The sequence below is a fragment of the Schistocerca gregaria genome, chromosome 5 (assembly GCF_023897955.1).
Source record: "Schistocerca gregaria isolate iqSchGreg1 chromosome 5, iqSchGreg1.2, whole genome shotgun sequence".
Classification (NCBI taxonomy): domain Eukaryota; kingdom Metazoa; phylum Arthropoda; class Insecta; order Orthoptera; family Acrididae; genus Schistocerca; species Schistocerca gregaria.
This window is the reverse complement of record NC_064924.1, coordinates 580,960,145-580,974,730: the sequence shown is the minus strand read 5'-3', so window position 1 is coordinate 580,974,730 and position 14,586 is coordinate 580,960,145. Positions and strand designations below refer to the sequence as shown.

Sequence of the window (14,586 nt, the reverse complement as noted above, 5' to 3'; positions counted from 1 at the left end):
TTTCTGCGTTCGGGGACTGGGTTTTGTATTGTTCTCATCATCACTTCATCGTCATTGCGAAGTCATTCAATGTGGCGTCCTCTGAAATAAGACTTGCACTTGGCGGCCGAACTTTCCCGGATGTGGCCCCCCGAAAATGATGCGAAACGGTTATTTCCATTTTTTAATGAAACCTGAACCCAACAGCTCTACTGTAATTCAAATGTCGTTTATTCAAAACACGCTATCAGTCACGACGCGTAAAAACGTCATATTGAGGCCCCATGTGGAATGTTCCATCCACGTACGAACCACAGTGACCAAGGCCAACGGAGTCTTGAAGTGGAAACACAGCAACGTATTAAGCATGTCCAGCCAGAGTGTGCAACCAACAAATTAGAGTGCAGGGTGGCCAAAATCAACTGGATTCCGTAACTACCGGTAACAAGCCCACCAATGGTCTATTAGTTGGACTATAATTAAAACGTCGTAGCGTCGTTTCTTCAAAATATGCTACCAGTTTCGATGCGAAAAAGCGTGGGTTTCAGGCCTAAAGCGTATTCTTCCATCAGCCAATGAATCTCAAAGACAACATCATTTGAGCCTTCAAAAGGAAACAGTACAACGTATTAGGCGTTTTGGGACAGCATGTTCAATCTGAAATGTATAATGCATCTGCTACACACGACAATGCTGGTTGTACTTGCTGGCACAACATGTTTGCAAAGTTGTAATGTTTCTATCTGAAGAGGCCGTTGGTCTTTGCCACTTTGCTTCGTACGTTCATGGCAGATTGACTGGTGGCCTGCAGATGACGCTTCTTCGCGTCGAAACGGGCAGCATGTATTGAATAAACGACATCTGAATTAGAATACAGCTGTTGATTTTAATTTTTTTTATTCAAGTATTTCATGCCCGGTTGCTGTCCTATTGTCCTCGATGGACTACCAGAGACTCTAATGTGAGGTAGATTGTGTCGCTCTCCATTAGGCAGCTTGCGTGATTCTGACGTAGGATATAGCTTGATTCTTAGCAAGTGACCTTATTTGTATACCTGGGCTGTCGACAGAGGCGGTGGCGGAGATTGCCGGAGCTCCGGACCTGCACCTGCGCAGTGGCAGCGAGCTGCGGCTGATCTGCAAGTTGAGGCGGGCCACGGAGGCGCCGGTGTTCGTCTTCTGGTACCACGACGACCGCATGATCAACTACGACGAGGACCGCGGCGTGGCTGTGAGCAAGGGTCGCGGCGGCAGCCAGCTGCTCATCCCGAGGGCGGAGCGCACCGACTCCGGCAACTACACGTGCGCGCCGTCCAACGCGAGGGCCGCCAGCATCACCGTGCACGTGCTCGAAGGTGAGCTAGAGGGCAGTCCGTGTCTCTCAACTTGTTCCCGTCCTCTGCTTCAGACTTCTCTAACCAGGATAGGATCCTTGATATCTTCTGGATCTAGTTGCTAACTTACTGTGTCAAATCGTTCTACCAGTATCCTTCAAATGAACGGATGTTTGCCTTTTAGTATATTACCTTTCTTCTAACAACTGCTTGAAGTATTTAAATTCAGTTCTAATTTCAGCCTAAAAATGCTCTTCCTTTGTCAAATTTGTACCTAGTACCGGTTTTTGTTCTACGCAGCTTCTAACGTTTCCTCCATTCTGTCGTTACTGATTTACATCAACATCTACATATACACTCCGCAAGCCATCGTACTGTGCGTGGCGGAAGGTATCATGTACCACAAGTACTAGTTTCCCTTTCTGTTCCACTCGCAGACAGAACGAGGGAAAAGTAACTGCCTTTATGCCACAGTATGAGCCATAATTTCTCATATCTTATCGTCGTGGTACCTACGCGAAATGTATGTTGGCGTCAATGTAATGGTTCTCTAGTCAGCTTCTAATTCCATTTCCCTGAACTTTCTCAGTAGTGCGAGCTCTCGAAGCATATTCGTAACACTTGCATGCTGATCAAACCTACCGGTAACAAATGTAGCAGCTCGCCTCTGAATTGCTTCGATGCGCTCTTTCGGTCTGACGTGGTGCGGATCCCAAACACTCGAGCGGTACTCAAGAATGGATCGCACTAGCTATTTTACAGATGAACCACACTTTCTCAAAATTCTACCAAGAAATCAAAGGTGATCTCCAGCCTTCCCTAGCAGAATCCTCAAATTCTCGCTCTATTTAATATCTCTTAGCAGCGTTATGCCCAGGTGTTTAAACGTCGTGACTGTAACAAGGAGGACACTATTATGCAGTATCCGAACATTACAGGTTTGTATTTCCTGCTCATGCGCATTAACTTACATTTTTCCATATTGAGAGCCAGCTGCCATTCATCACACCAACTAGAAATTTTGTGTAGGTCGTCTTCCATCAATCTAAAGTCACTTACCTCCAACACCTTCCTGTACAACACAGCATCATCAGCAAACAACCGCAGACTGCTGTCCACACTGTATGCCAGATCATTCGTGTACACTGCCCAATCGCAGTTCCCTGAGGCACCCCTGATACTACCCTTGTCCCTTATGAAAAGACGCCGCCGAAGACAACATACTAGGTTGTATTACTTAAGAGATCCTCTAGCCTGCCACATACCTAGGAGCCTGTTCCGTATCCTCAGTCAACTTCAAAAATATGTACGTTCTGTGTCCGCTTCTGCCTCAACGTGGTCAGACTAGCTGAATTGTAGTCCACCAATTTCATTCAGAGGTTCTGCAACGTATAAGAGCTCGTCTTAGTAATTCCAGAGATATCACAGAGTGCAGTTAGGTGTCCATTTTCTAGAGCGTTTTCTGCCGTAGCCATTTTCTCAGCATGTCGCAGGCGCTAACAGTGAGTGCTATATACCGAATGAAACAACAAGCTTAGTGTTACGAGTGAATGGTAATAGCAAACTCGTTGCTTCATTCGATATCAATAACGATAACGGTAAAGCCTAACCTAAAATGTTCGCATTTAATGTCATATACGCTGTGAGTTGTGTATCGTTGCTAACGGGCCTCGTAGCAGTCATACTTTCGCAGAGGGTCTCTGGTTTGTTACTGTGTTCTGTTTCTTCGAAGCTAAATTCCACTCTTTCCGAACAGCCCTCAGAAGACCAACCAGTGCCAACCGAACTCTGTGACATCATCAACCGGTAGGCGTCACTGGTTGTGGATATGGAGAGGCATGTGATCAGCACACTGCCCTTCCGGCTGATGTCAGTTTTCGTGACAGGATCCGCTGCCTCTGAAACAAGCAGCTCCTCAACTGGCCTCACAAGGGCTGAGCACATTCCGCTCGTCAACAGCGCTCGGCCGCCACAGACGGTCACTCACCCAAGTGTTACTCACAAGGTCGTTGACTTTCTGTATCTTCAGAAAGCGAATAATCTCCCGGTCACTCAGTCACACGACAGGAAAAACGCAAGCTGCAAGCCTCTTGAGCACTTCTTCGGGTGTGTTTTGCTTTCAGTCTTACCAGAAATACCTGAAATTCTGCAGAAGACTTTTCTTAGGAATCTATCATCTTAAGTCATATCTTCAGTGTAAATAGTATTTGCACTAAAAGCACCTTCATAAAATTCCTCTGCGTTGTGAACTCCTCCATATAGTAAAACGTCGGAACAAAGTTTCCACTACAATTATACTTCTTTGCTCCTCAAGTCAATATGTAGTGCTCCACTAAAGATCACAGTGGTGAAAACGTTGCCACATAACTTGAGGATACTACGTGGTCTAAAAAATTTCGGATTTCGAATTGTTTTGGAAAACACTGCAGAACGTAAATCAGAAATGCCGGATGAAGATTAGTATTGTACAGTTTCCGTATTTAAACCACTTAGTCAGCTCCAATGTTAGCTAATGAAATATATATAAGTTTCTTCATGTTCGATCCAGGGCGTGTAATTTATTATAGGTTACATTCCTGAGTTTACCTCCACTCTCGTTAAGTGCTTACAATCGTAGGTGTATTCAGGAATATGTTTCTTTCCACTAATAAATTGTTCAACTCGTCTCAGGAATATATTTAATGTAAAGGCTTCGGTACGTTGGTACTGTTGTCTACTTTACACTACTATTTCCGTACTAAGTTATCTATAACGTCCTCAGCAGAGTGTAGTATATATTCCAGGTACATTTATTTTATATTTCTATTTGTCAATTGTTACAGTATGTTCCAGTTTCATTACTGATGCAAATGTCCCATTAGTGTATTCCAGGTTTTATTAATACTCCTTCATCGTTATCGTTCCTCGACTATGGTTACTAATTACTTATTTATTGCTAGATCCTACAGAATCACGTTACCAAACGCATCGAAGGAAAGCAAACACATACAATAATTAACATGGTTTTCTATTGTCTTCCTTATCCAATCACATTCTGTAATGCTGAGTTTTGTTGTATTCCCGGTTTAACGGAATTATTTTAGGAATTATTTAAACTTTTGTCTGTTGCACTTCAAAGTTACGTCACTGATTTGTGTACTATAAGAGATTGTGCCTCCGTTCAGTCTAGCAGTTCTTGAAATTGATCAGTTCGACTTAGTATGAATAAGAAGAGAATAGAAGCTTTCGAAATGTGGTGCTACAGAAAAATGCTGAAGATAAGGTGGATAGATCACGTAACTAATGAGGAGGTATTGAATAGGATTGGGGAGGAGAGAAGTTTGTGGCACAACTTGACTAGAAGAAGGGATCGGTTGGTAGGACATGTCCTGAGGCATCAAGGGATCACAAATTTAGCATCGGAGGGCAGCGTGGAGGGTAAAAATCGTAGAGGGAGACCAAGAGATGAATACACTAAGCAGATTTAGAAGGATGTAGGATGCAGTAGGTACTGGGAGATAAAGAAGCTAGCACAGGACAGAGCAGCATGGAGAGCTGCATCAAGCCAGTCTCAGGACTGAAGACAACAAGAACAACAACAACAACATAAATAATTCTCCACCTTTTTGAAATATTTGCACTTCCTTAGTTGTCTCTTCAACATATTAACTGCAACATAATATCAATATCACCGTGCCCTAAACCATTTGCAACAGAAGCTTGAGTCACATTACTGCTCTTCGATGGTTCCCACTTCATTTCTGCAAATATTTTCACAGCATTATTCACATAGAGATAAGCGTATTGTCAGAAGTGCCCCAGGAAAATGTGTTCTCTATATACATAAATGATTTGGCGGACAGGGTGCGCAGCAGTTGTCTGCTGATGATGGCGTGGTGAACGATAAGATGTAGAAGTTGAGGGACTGTAGAAAGATACAACACGATTTACACAAAATTCCAGTTGGTCTGTTGAATGGCAGTTAAACCTAAATGGGGAATAATGTAAGTTAATGCCAATGAGTAGGAAGAACAAACCTGTAATGTTCGGATACAGTAATACTAGCGTCCAGCTAGGCATATCCAAGTCGTTAAAATATCTGGGCGTAACGTTGAAACGTGATATGAGAGGAATTAGCATGTGGAGACTGTGGTAGGGAAGGCCAATGGTCGACTTCGGTTTATTGGGAGAATTTTAGGGAAGAGATATAGGACGCCGGTGCTACCAATTCTTGAGTACTGCTCGAGTGTTTGGAATCCGTACCAGGTCAGATGGAAGGAAGACACTGAGGCGATTCTGAGGAGGGCTACTAGGTTTGTTACCGGTATGTTCGAAAAAACCTAGGTGTTATGAACATGTTTCGGGAACTCAAATGGGAATCTATGGGGGGAAAGCGGCATACTTTTCAGGAAACACTATTGAGAAAATTTAGAAAACCGGCATCTGAAGCCGACTGAAAAACGACTCTGTTACCGCCAACACACATCGCGCGTAATGACGACGAAGAGAAGACACAAGAAATTAGGACTCATACGGAGGCGTACAGAGAGTTGTTTTCGCCTCTATATATTTGCGAGAGGAACAGGAGGAGAAATGACAAGTAGTCGTACGGGGTACCCTCCAGCACGCACCTTACAGTGGCTTGAGGAATATCTGTTTGGTTGTACATGTAGAAAAGTACAATGAAATCTTTATTCTCCATTTTACTGTCGTTTGTCATGTTGTGATTGTCACGTAAATATAGTTATATCTAACTTGGAAGAAGACATGCTGATGAAAATATTTCTGCTTACGTATTTCCAACAGAAACAGCAATCTATTATTTTGTTTTTGACACATTGGCAGAACTGTATATGAAGAAGAGGTCAGTTGCGAATTCAGATTGTCAAACAACAACTGAGTATGCTTGGACTGCACTGAAGCTGTCAGTGGAATGGGAAATTTTGTGTACTAGAATTTTTTCAGCCTTTTACCTTATGTTTATTCTTATTCGGAATAGTTTAGTGTATTCTGCAACTATGTTCGTAGCCCAGACCAGTGACAAAAATTTCCGTGATGTTACTTCAGGTTCTTGGTGCAGATTTCTTTTGTTATATGTAAAATCAGTAAGCAGTTCGAAACCCTCTATTTGTTAACTCAGTGACCATACTGGAACCGAAACGGGCGATAACAGAAAGAAGGTCGATGTACTGAATGCGGTCTCCTGAAACTGGTTCACTTGGAAGATCCTAGAACACTCCCTCTTTTCATTCATCATCCGAATGTGGAAATTCCAGATAATGAGATAGCCAACTGCAGAAAAGAAATCTAACTACAGTCGCTTGGGAGTGGAAAGGCATCAGGATCAGATCATACACCTGTAAGATACAATATTGATTATGCGTAAGAATTTTTTATTCTTCTAGCAGCAGTTTGTCGTGCTAGGTGATTGTATTTAACGTGCAGCTACACACAGAGGTCCTGTGTAGGCTGTAGTATCGTATGGCAAAGAAACTTGGTAGATATTTTAATGCGTTAATGAGAAACTGATTTACGCTAAGAAAAAGTAATTCCAAGTTTGGCCAACAGGTGAAGATCTAAAGTTACGAATACAAGAAAGACATGTATAAATGTTTCCAAAGCCGGCCGCTGTGGCCGAGCGGTTCTAGGCTCTTCAGTCCGGAACCGCTTCGCTGCTACGGTCGCAGGTTTGAATCCTGCCTCGGCCATGGATGTATGTGATGCCCTTAGGTTAGTTAGTTTTACATAGTTCTATGTATAGGGGACTGGAGACCTCAGATGCTCATTCCCATAGTGCTTAAAGCCATTTGAACCATTTGATTGTTTCAGTGGTAATGGATTAGCAACCAGACGTGGGAAAAAAAACGTCAAACAAATGCAAAAGGCATAATGCTGATTTTATTATCAACGGCCGCTTACACAATTTGCGCAGTACGATCAGTACGAGACGTCAGCTGCATCCGTAAAACGACGTGATGAGCCGTTGATGGCAGCAGTTTTGGTGCAATATGAGCAACGTGTCCCTGTAAACTTTTCCTTCAAATCAGGAAGTGTCAATGGTAAACCGGTTCTCTTAGATATCCTCAGAGCCAAACGGATTTAGATTAGGTGAACTTGCGGGCCATACCTCTGGGAAACCCATGGAGATAACACATTCGTGGAAGATTGTATTAAGCAGATCTTTCAGTGGGCGAGCGAGATCAGGTATATCCTTATCTTACATGGAAACTATCGTTTCCACTACTTTGCGCTCTTCAAAATGCAGCAATCACGTACTGTGTAAGTAGACCTCGATAACTTGCAGCCATCACGGTACAATTTATAGGCTTCATGAAAGTATTATCTTCAAGGTATAACTGACCGAGAATATAGGTGCTTGTCAATCCGCACAGTACAGTCACATAGGACGAATGCCGTGGCTCTTCGTGCACAGCACGCAGTAGAACAGTACCCGAAACACTGCAGTCCTGTGTATTCACTGCATCCCATAGGGTAAAATGTGCGTCGTCTCCCTTTAAAATGTTGCCCTGCGCATGTCTTCACATGTCATGAACTTCGATCCATGCCAGAAACGGAAGAGCAAATTCAGAAGATTGCTGCTGATAATTGGGTTTCAGTTGCTGCACCATACGGATGTTGTACTGACACCAGTGTAAAATACACAGAAAAACTTACCGAGATGTTGGCAATAGGAAGGAAAATTATCGTGGCAAAGCGTGAGAACTATCACTGCCCTGGGGCACGTGCTGTTTTAGTAACAGCAGCTTAGTCAATAACTTCCACCTTGATAGGATTACTTCCACCGTGGTAGGACACCTTTCAGATCGCACAAACAGCTCACCCGTGTTTTCGAAATTCATTATCATCTTCTTCACACAATTTGAAGAAATCGGGGCTCTCCTGCGACCATTCAGTCGGCGATACTGTCTCAAATCAGTGCTGAAACTGCTGCTGTCTACACAAAAAAGTTTCACTAAAAGCGCACCATCTTCCTTCTCGATAGCTATACCGTCCGCTCGCGTTACAACTGTAATTCAAACAGTGTATAACGCCATATCTGACGTCTAAAACTGGAACTAATTTTTTCCAGCATAAATCGCTTCCTCATTGACACACTAGCATATCTACAAAGTTTCTCTGCCATACGATAATTACAGCCCATCCTGGACATCGTTCAGCAGCTGCACTTTAATTATAACCACCAGATACATCGATGGAACAACAAAGGGTGCTATGCGACTGAAAAAAGCCTTTAGCCATTCTCGTTTTCAAGAAGGACCGTAAGACAGATGCAGATAATTATAGGCCTTTGTCGTTGAATTCAGTCTGCTGTCGGATTAAGGTACATGGTGCTGTCGGATTAAGGTACGTGTTTTCTGCTAAATAATTATAACGTTTTAGAAGAACGGAAATCTCCTCTGCAAAAGTCAGTATAGATTCCGCAGAGAGAGTTCTTTTCAAACTGAGGTCTCCCCTGTTCCTCCACGGGAATCAAAGCACTGTAGACCACGGCGCTCGTGTTTATTCTGTATCCCGTGACTTCAGGAAGGCACATGACAGCGTCCCGCTCTGCCAGTTGCTGAAAAAAATACGACCTAATCGAATATCGGATCAGACTAGCAAAAGGATTCAAGACTTCCTTGCTGATAGAACTCAGCAGGTATCTCTTAACGGAAACAGCCGCTTAGCCGATACATGTGTAGGTAATTTCCGGAGTACCCCTAGTAAGTGTGATAGGAACGTTATTGTTCGCAGTGCGTATAAAAGACCTGGTACAGATCGTGGGAACTTGTTTAGGACTTTTCGCAAATGATGAGATTGGCTATAAGGAATCAGAAACGACAGAAGATAGTATCGATTCGCAGAACGACCTGCAGATGATTGGTGAATGGTGCATGCTCAGGCAGTTGACTCTGAACGTGAATAACTGTAACATACTGCGCATACAAAGGAAAAGGAAGCCGCTACTCTACAATTGCACTATGGATGACAAACTCCTGACACCGTATCTGTTCTAAAATATTAAGGAGTAGCCATCTAGAGCAATCTTAAGTAGAATGACCACATAAATAGTTCAAAAGACAAAGGCCAGGCAAATCCAAAGGACGAGTTTTAACGAAATGTAAATCATCCACGAAGGAAATGCCTTATAAGGCACTTGTTAGACAGATTCTTCAGATTCGTTCATCAATATTGGATCCTTACTTGCTAGGCCTGGTAGAACAGATACAGAAGACCCAACGAAGATTAGCGTTTTTCTTCAGGTGATCCTTTATTCAGCGCGAGAGCTTTGTCGAGGTGCTCATAAAAATCCATTGGCAGACGTTACAAGAGAGGCGTTGCGTATCACGGAGAGATTTACCATCGTAAGTTCGAGCGAGCAATCTCCGGACAGGGAAGAGTCGGACAACATATTACTCGGCCCTTCACTAGCCATACATCAGGTGAAACGACCACGACAACAATATTATAGAAATTAGAGCTAATACAGAGGCTTACCTACACCCGTTTTTCCCACGCGCCATTCGCCAGTGGAACAGGGTAAGCAGGATCAGTTAGTGTTACCAGAAGTACCTTCCGTCCCACACCGTTAGGTGGCTTGCACACTATAATGTACATGTAGATGAAACGTATAGTAATCTATAACTTTTAACCCAGTGAACTTCCACTTCCATTGAATTTCCATTTCATATCAACGACTGGGTTTGAAGGAGTCTCCAGATTCAATTACTGAATAGCGGACTCGAACGCTATTTCTTCGTGAGGTACATTGCCTTGACCACCGAATTAAAATGTGCGTTCTGCCACAGTTGTTTTACTTTTAACAGAAGAGAGAGAAAAAGTAATGTGAGAATGTTTTGCCAGGAGCTTCAAAATTTCAGCACAGACTTCCGTTGTAGTAAATTCATTTAATTATATACAGGAGTTTTTCTGAGGTGTTGCTTTCCTTTCATCACTTTGCAATACTTATTCTGTATTCTATGAGAAGTTGTTTTCTCCTGTGGTGTTGGGGATTTTAATCTGCACTCCGCGAACTACTGTGTTTCATCTGCCGCTTCTTTCGTATAACACAGTGCGTTGATCTAAATTGAAGCCATAACTCGTGGAAACGGTACACGCCGATACAGCTATGTTTTATGTTCCATCGGGATTGTCTCATAAAAAAGGAAAAAAAACGCATACATGGCGAACCACCACAGAATGGAACGTTGTAACACTTTACGAGTTAACATGGCTACGATTCTGCAACGGACTGCAATTCACACTCAGAGAACTACATTTTTCGTTAAATGAAGGCTTTCATCTGTTTCCGCTTATTGTAGTGAACACGCCAACAGGAGCCTACATTCGCTGTTTCGGACACTGGTGTAATGAAAGCTCGTTAAAGTCATATGTTGTCTTGTCAATTTCGGCATCTTTCGCTGTTCCACCTTAGAAGTCGTTTCTTGACAAATACGTTCTAATAATAGCTGTTAGTAAAAAATTGCTGTGCGCACCGCTACGGTCGCAGGTTCAAATCCTGCCTCCGGCTTGGGTGTGTGTGATGTCATTAGGTTAGTTAGGCTTAAGTAGTTTTAAGTTCTAGGAGACCGATGACCTCAGATGTTAAGTCCCATAGTGTTTAGAGAAAGCTTAGAGAACCTATGAAACACTTAGCCTTCATGGTAATCAGGGACTCATTCAGCCAATAGGTAGATGTTATAATTCTGTAAAATCACAAACAACGAAGTAAGTAACGTGTTACGTGTTTTTAGAAAACAAGTAAAAGTGGCGATGGAGCTGTATGAATCCCTTACAGATATAACGAGATCACTACTGAAGCTTTCGATAACATACTGTTTGGCTGGAAATATAGTTACTCGGTTTAAATAAGGGAAGTGGGGAACCTCCACCTTGTGCGCTGTCCGTGAAAATTATGACTTCCGGTATCCGGTTCGTGTGCGGAATGTCATCAAACAACGATCCCATGGATTACGTTCAAACAGACTTCCATGACGTACATCTAGAAGGTTGTGATAATTATGTAGACCGTCTATTACTCAGATCCATATTTCAGAAACAATGACAAAGCAGTTGCTTTTTCATGAAAAAGTAATTTTTGTTTTGACTTTTGCTACTATCGGAGATTTACACAAGTGATCGATTATTATACCTCATTGTGGGAACGTAGGGAGGATGAAGGTATCAGAGAGAATGGGCTGTAAGATAGGAACTTTCACTCAAGGCGTCATGAGAAAAATAGATCTACAGCTGAAATACAATTGAAGACCTGGTAAATGAAAGAAGGCAGAAAACGGAAAACCAGATGAAAAGCCTTGCATGGAGAGCGGATCCTGAGTACAAATCTCGGGCCTTCTGAAGAGGAGATATGAGTAAAATCGTTAGGTTGAACTTAAAATTTCTTTTCCAGAAAACCGTCTTTTTAATGTTCATGTCCCGTTTTCCGAATAACTATGGAGAATTATGAAATTTTGTAGTCTTATTTCCGTAAACCAGTGTATTTGTTTTTGATTTGCGTTGGTGCCGAACTGCTTATTTTGTGTTCGTAACTGGCCACCATATGTGATGGAATTTTCGCTATCAGCCAGCTGAAACCCGTCCAATATACTAGTCAACGTCGGTTTTTTAGTCCTTTAGTTGCAAAGTCTTGAAGCCTTGATTATACTCACAAAATTATGATCAAAAATGAATAAAATCTTCGTACTCGAAATATTAAGGAAACCTCATGAGAGAGGCTTACAAAATACAAAGATATTAGACATCGAACATTGTGTAGAAATCTCTTACATAGTTTGTGAGAAACAGGTAAATACATTATTTTTTGAAAATAAAACTTTTAAGTTCGATAAAGATGTCCAATACACATAATCCAAGGTACGTAACAATATATGTGTTAATTTCTTGTCCTGGTGGCTCAGCATTCGTTTTCTGGGTATAGGCTTGATGACGCCGGGATTACTGAGCTAGGGACTGGTAAGCGTGGTCAGTCCCCTTTCACCATACGCTCTTCATATGCTTCAGCGACCACTGTACTGCGAGGCAGTCGAACATTGTGTGTCACTGAGGAATGGAGATCTTGGATTCATCTCTTGCATCGCGAGGGTCCTAAAAACCACACTAACAAACCACTCAATCTCGAGGTGTGTTGCGCGCTGATGAGATGCATGGCTGTTGAGGTGGAACAGTCGTTAGCGGGCAACGTCTGGGGATCCCGCCGCACCTCAGTTATATAGGGCTTACCTAGGAATGCAAGGATCTGTCTAAGTGGAGATATTTCACTGGCTGCTCGTGGGATGGAGATGATTGATACATCTCTGATGATACCAAAGCGGGTGTGGTGGTTAGTGTAGGCCGTTAGCCATAGATTTTCCTTTGTTGACCAGGAACATCCACAACAGTTCAACTCCATTCCGGGTGAGTGCCGCTCATGCAAGCGGGATTGGTACCACTCGACCCAAAAGTAGTTGCAGCAAATCGTTCAGTCATTGCGATTCCTTAAAGTAGCTCATATAGTATCCAAGTCAGTAGAGACCTGGTCAGAAATACTGAATATTACGCTTATCCATTGCGGATATTTTAGAACCGTGACTGTTAACTGAATGTAAATAACTTATATAAAACTGCATCCAGTCACTTTTTAGATAGTTATGATTTACTCCTTGAACCGGTTTTCGACCCTTTTCAGATTCATCTTCACATGGTTTCTGGAAGTTACATCATTATTTCTATCATAATGGTGGGGGCTGGCTCTATGACAAAAAGATCGAACACGCTGTGATGTATCGCCATGACTATTGCTTATCAGTCGATATGGATGTAAATTTAGTTTTTTACTTACTGCGACAGTATGGGCAGCTTTTTTCGTTATTGTCCGTCTGTCTGTTTCCATTTTGATGTTTAGTTGTTATCACTACACACACTTTCACACAAACTCTCTGAACTGGCGCTCAGATAGCGAGACTTTTTCAGCATACAGCATGAGCTTTACAACTGTTGCTTGCAACAAAATCTTGACATAAAAATATGGCGTAGACCTAATTTACACAGAAATGTAATCTGTTCTTTTTTACATGTGTTAAAGTCGATACAAGGGGAAATATTTTAATCAGACTGGCGATAACATGAGAGCACAATATAAAGGAATAAAATATATTACACCGAGACAAAAATCAGGTGATCTGATGTTTGATTTCTATTTTATATTAACGTATAATACAGGACATTTATAGCAAATATTTGAGTCATGATTGGCATTATTATGATTGCCCAGGAGTAAATAATACCGAATTATTATATGTGCAATGAGATACAGCTCTTTGTATGACTATGGCATTTCTATTTAAATTTAAATTTGTAAATTAATAACGAACCTTCAAATGAACTGTTGACTTATTTCTGTTGTTACGTTAACATTATATGGGACTTCAGTAAGAGTAGATTCTGTTTATTTTAGCTAAAGGTATATGTATAAAAGTTTTAGTTTTTGTAATGGAATAAAGCTGTTTGTATGACCGTACACTTTATATTTGAAAACCAAGAATAAATCTCAAGTGAACTGTTGATTTTTTTTAATGATGTAACTTCCGAAAACCATCTGAAGATTAACCTGAAAATATTCAAAATCCGGTTCATGGAATAAAACATAATTCTTCAAAAAACTGACAGGTGGCAGTTTTATATAATTGATTTACAGAAATACTGCATTCTGATTCTGTATACAGTCTTCATGTATCCCAGGTGACAAAATGTTGGAGCGTTGTTTAAATAATTCACGAGAGCTGGCCGTAGAACAACCATTTCCGCAACACTGGAACACAGTTACTATTTTAAAATGCTACCTTAATTAGATGGAATTTATCTTCGGTCGGTTCCTTCTTATTCTAAGATTCTATCGTTATCAGCAGTGCGGGACGTGGCACATGTTAAGCAACAATTTCATGTAATTCCACGGTGACAGAGATTCCATCCAAGCTACAGTGCTCCCAGAAAGGATTGCTTGAAAGGCAATCAGAGTCCTTGTGTTTGCTTCCGCTTTTGTATACACCTCTATTTTCGTACTTCTGAAGCCTCATTGCCTAATAAGCCAGTCGATCAGACAGATCCTTCAGGTTAGGGAGCCAGCATTAAGAATGGTGGTCCGTCGCAGTGGTGAAAGGAATGTATGTAAAGCAAATGTGGATTGCACTTATTGATGGTCCAAACAATGAAACACTACCTTATTGTTTCTAGGGTAGTTCATTCCGGACTTCGAGAACACTGTGACAGAATTTTGCCATAACCGTCTCAGTATCTCC

At 41.8% G+C, this 14,586-nt stretch overlaps 1 protein-coding gene across 1 annotated transcript in view; it reads left to right on the top strand.

Annotated features, from left to right (window-relative positions):
* Positions 1–14,586, top strand: part of LOC126272359 (protein turtle homolog B-like) — a 442,077-nt gene that overhangs the window by 414,096 nt on the left and 13,395 nt on the right. Inside the window, exon 6 of the mRNA XM_049975170.1 lies at positions 1,049–1,333. Coding sequence (XP_049831127.1) covers positions 1,049–1,333 — 285 coding nt within the window. The remainder of the gene's footprint in view (positions 1–1,048; positions 1,334–14,586) is intronic.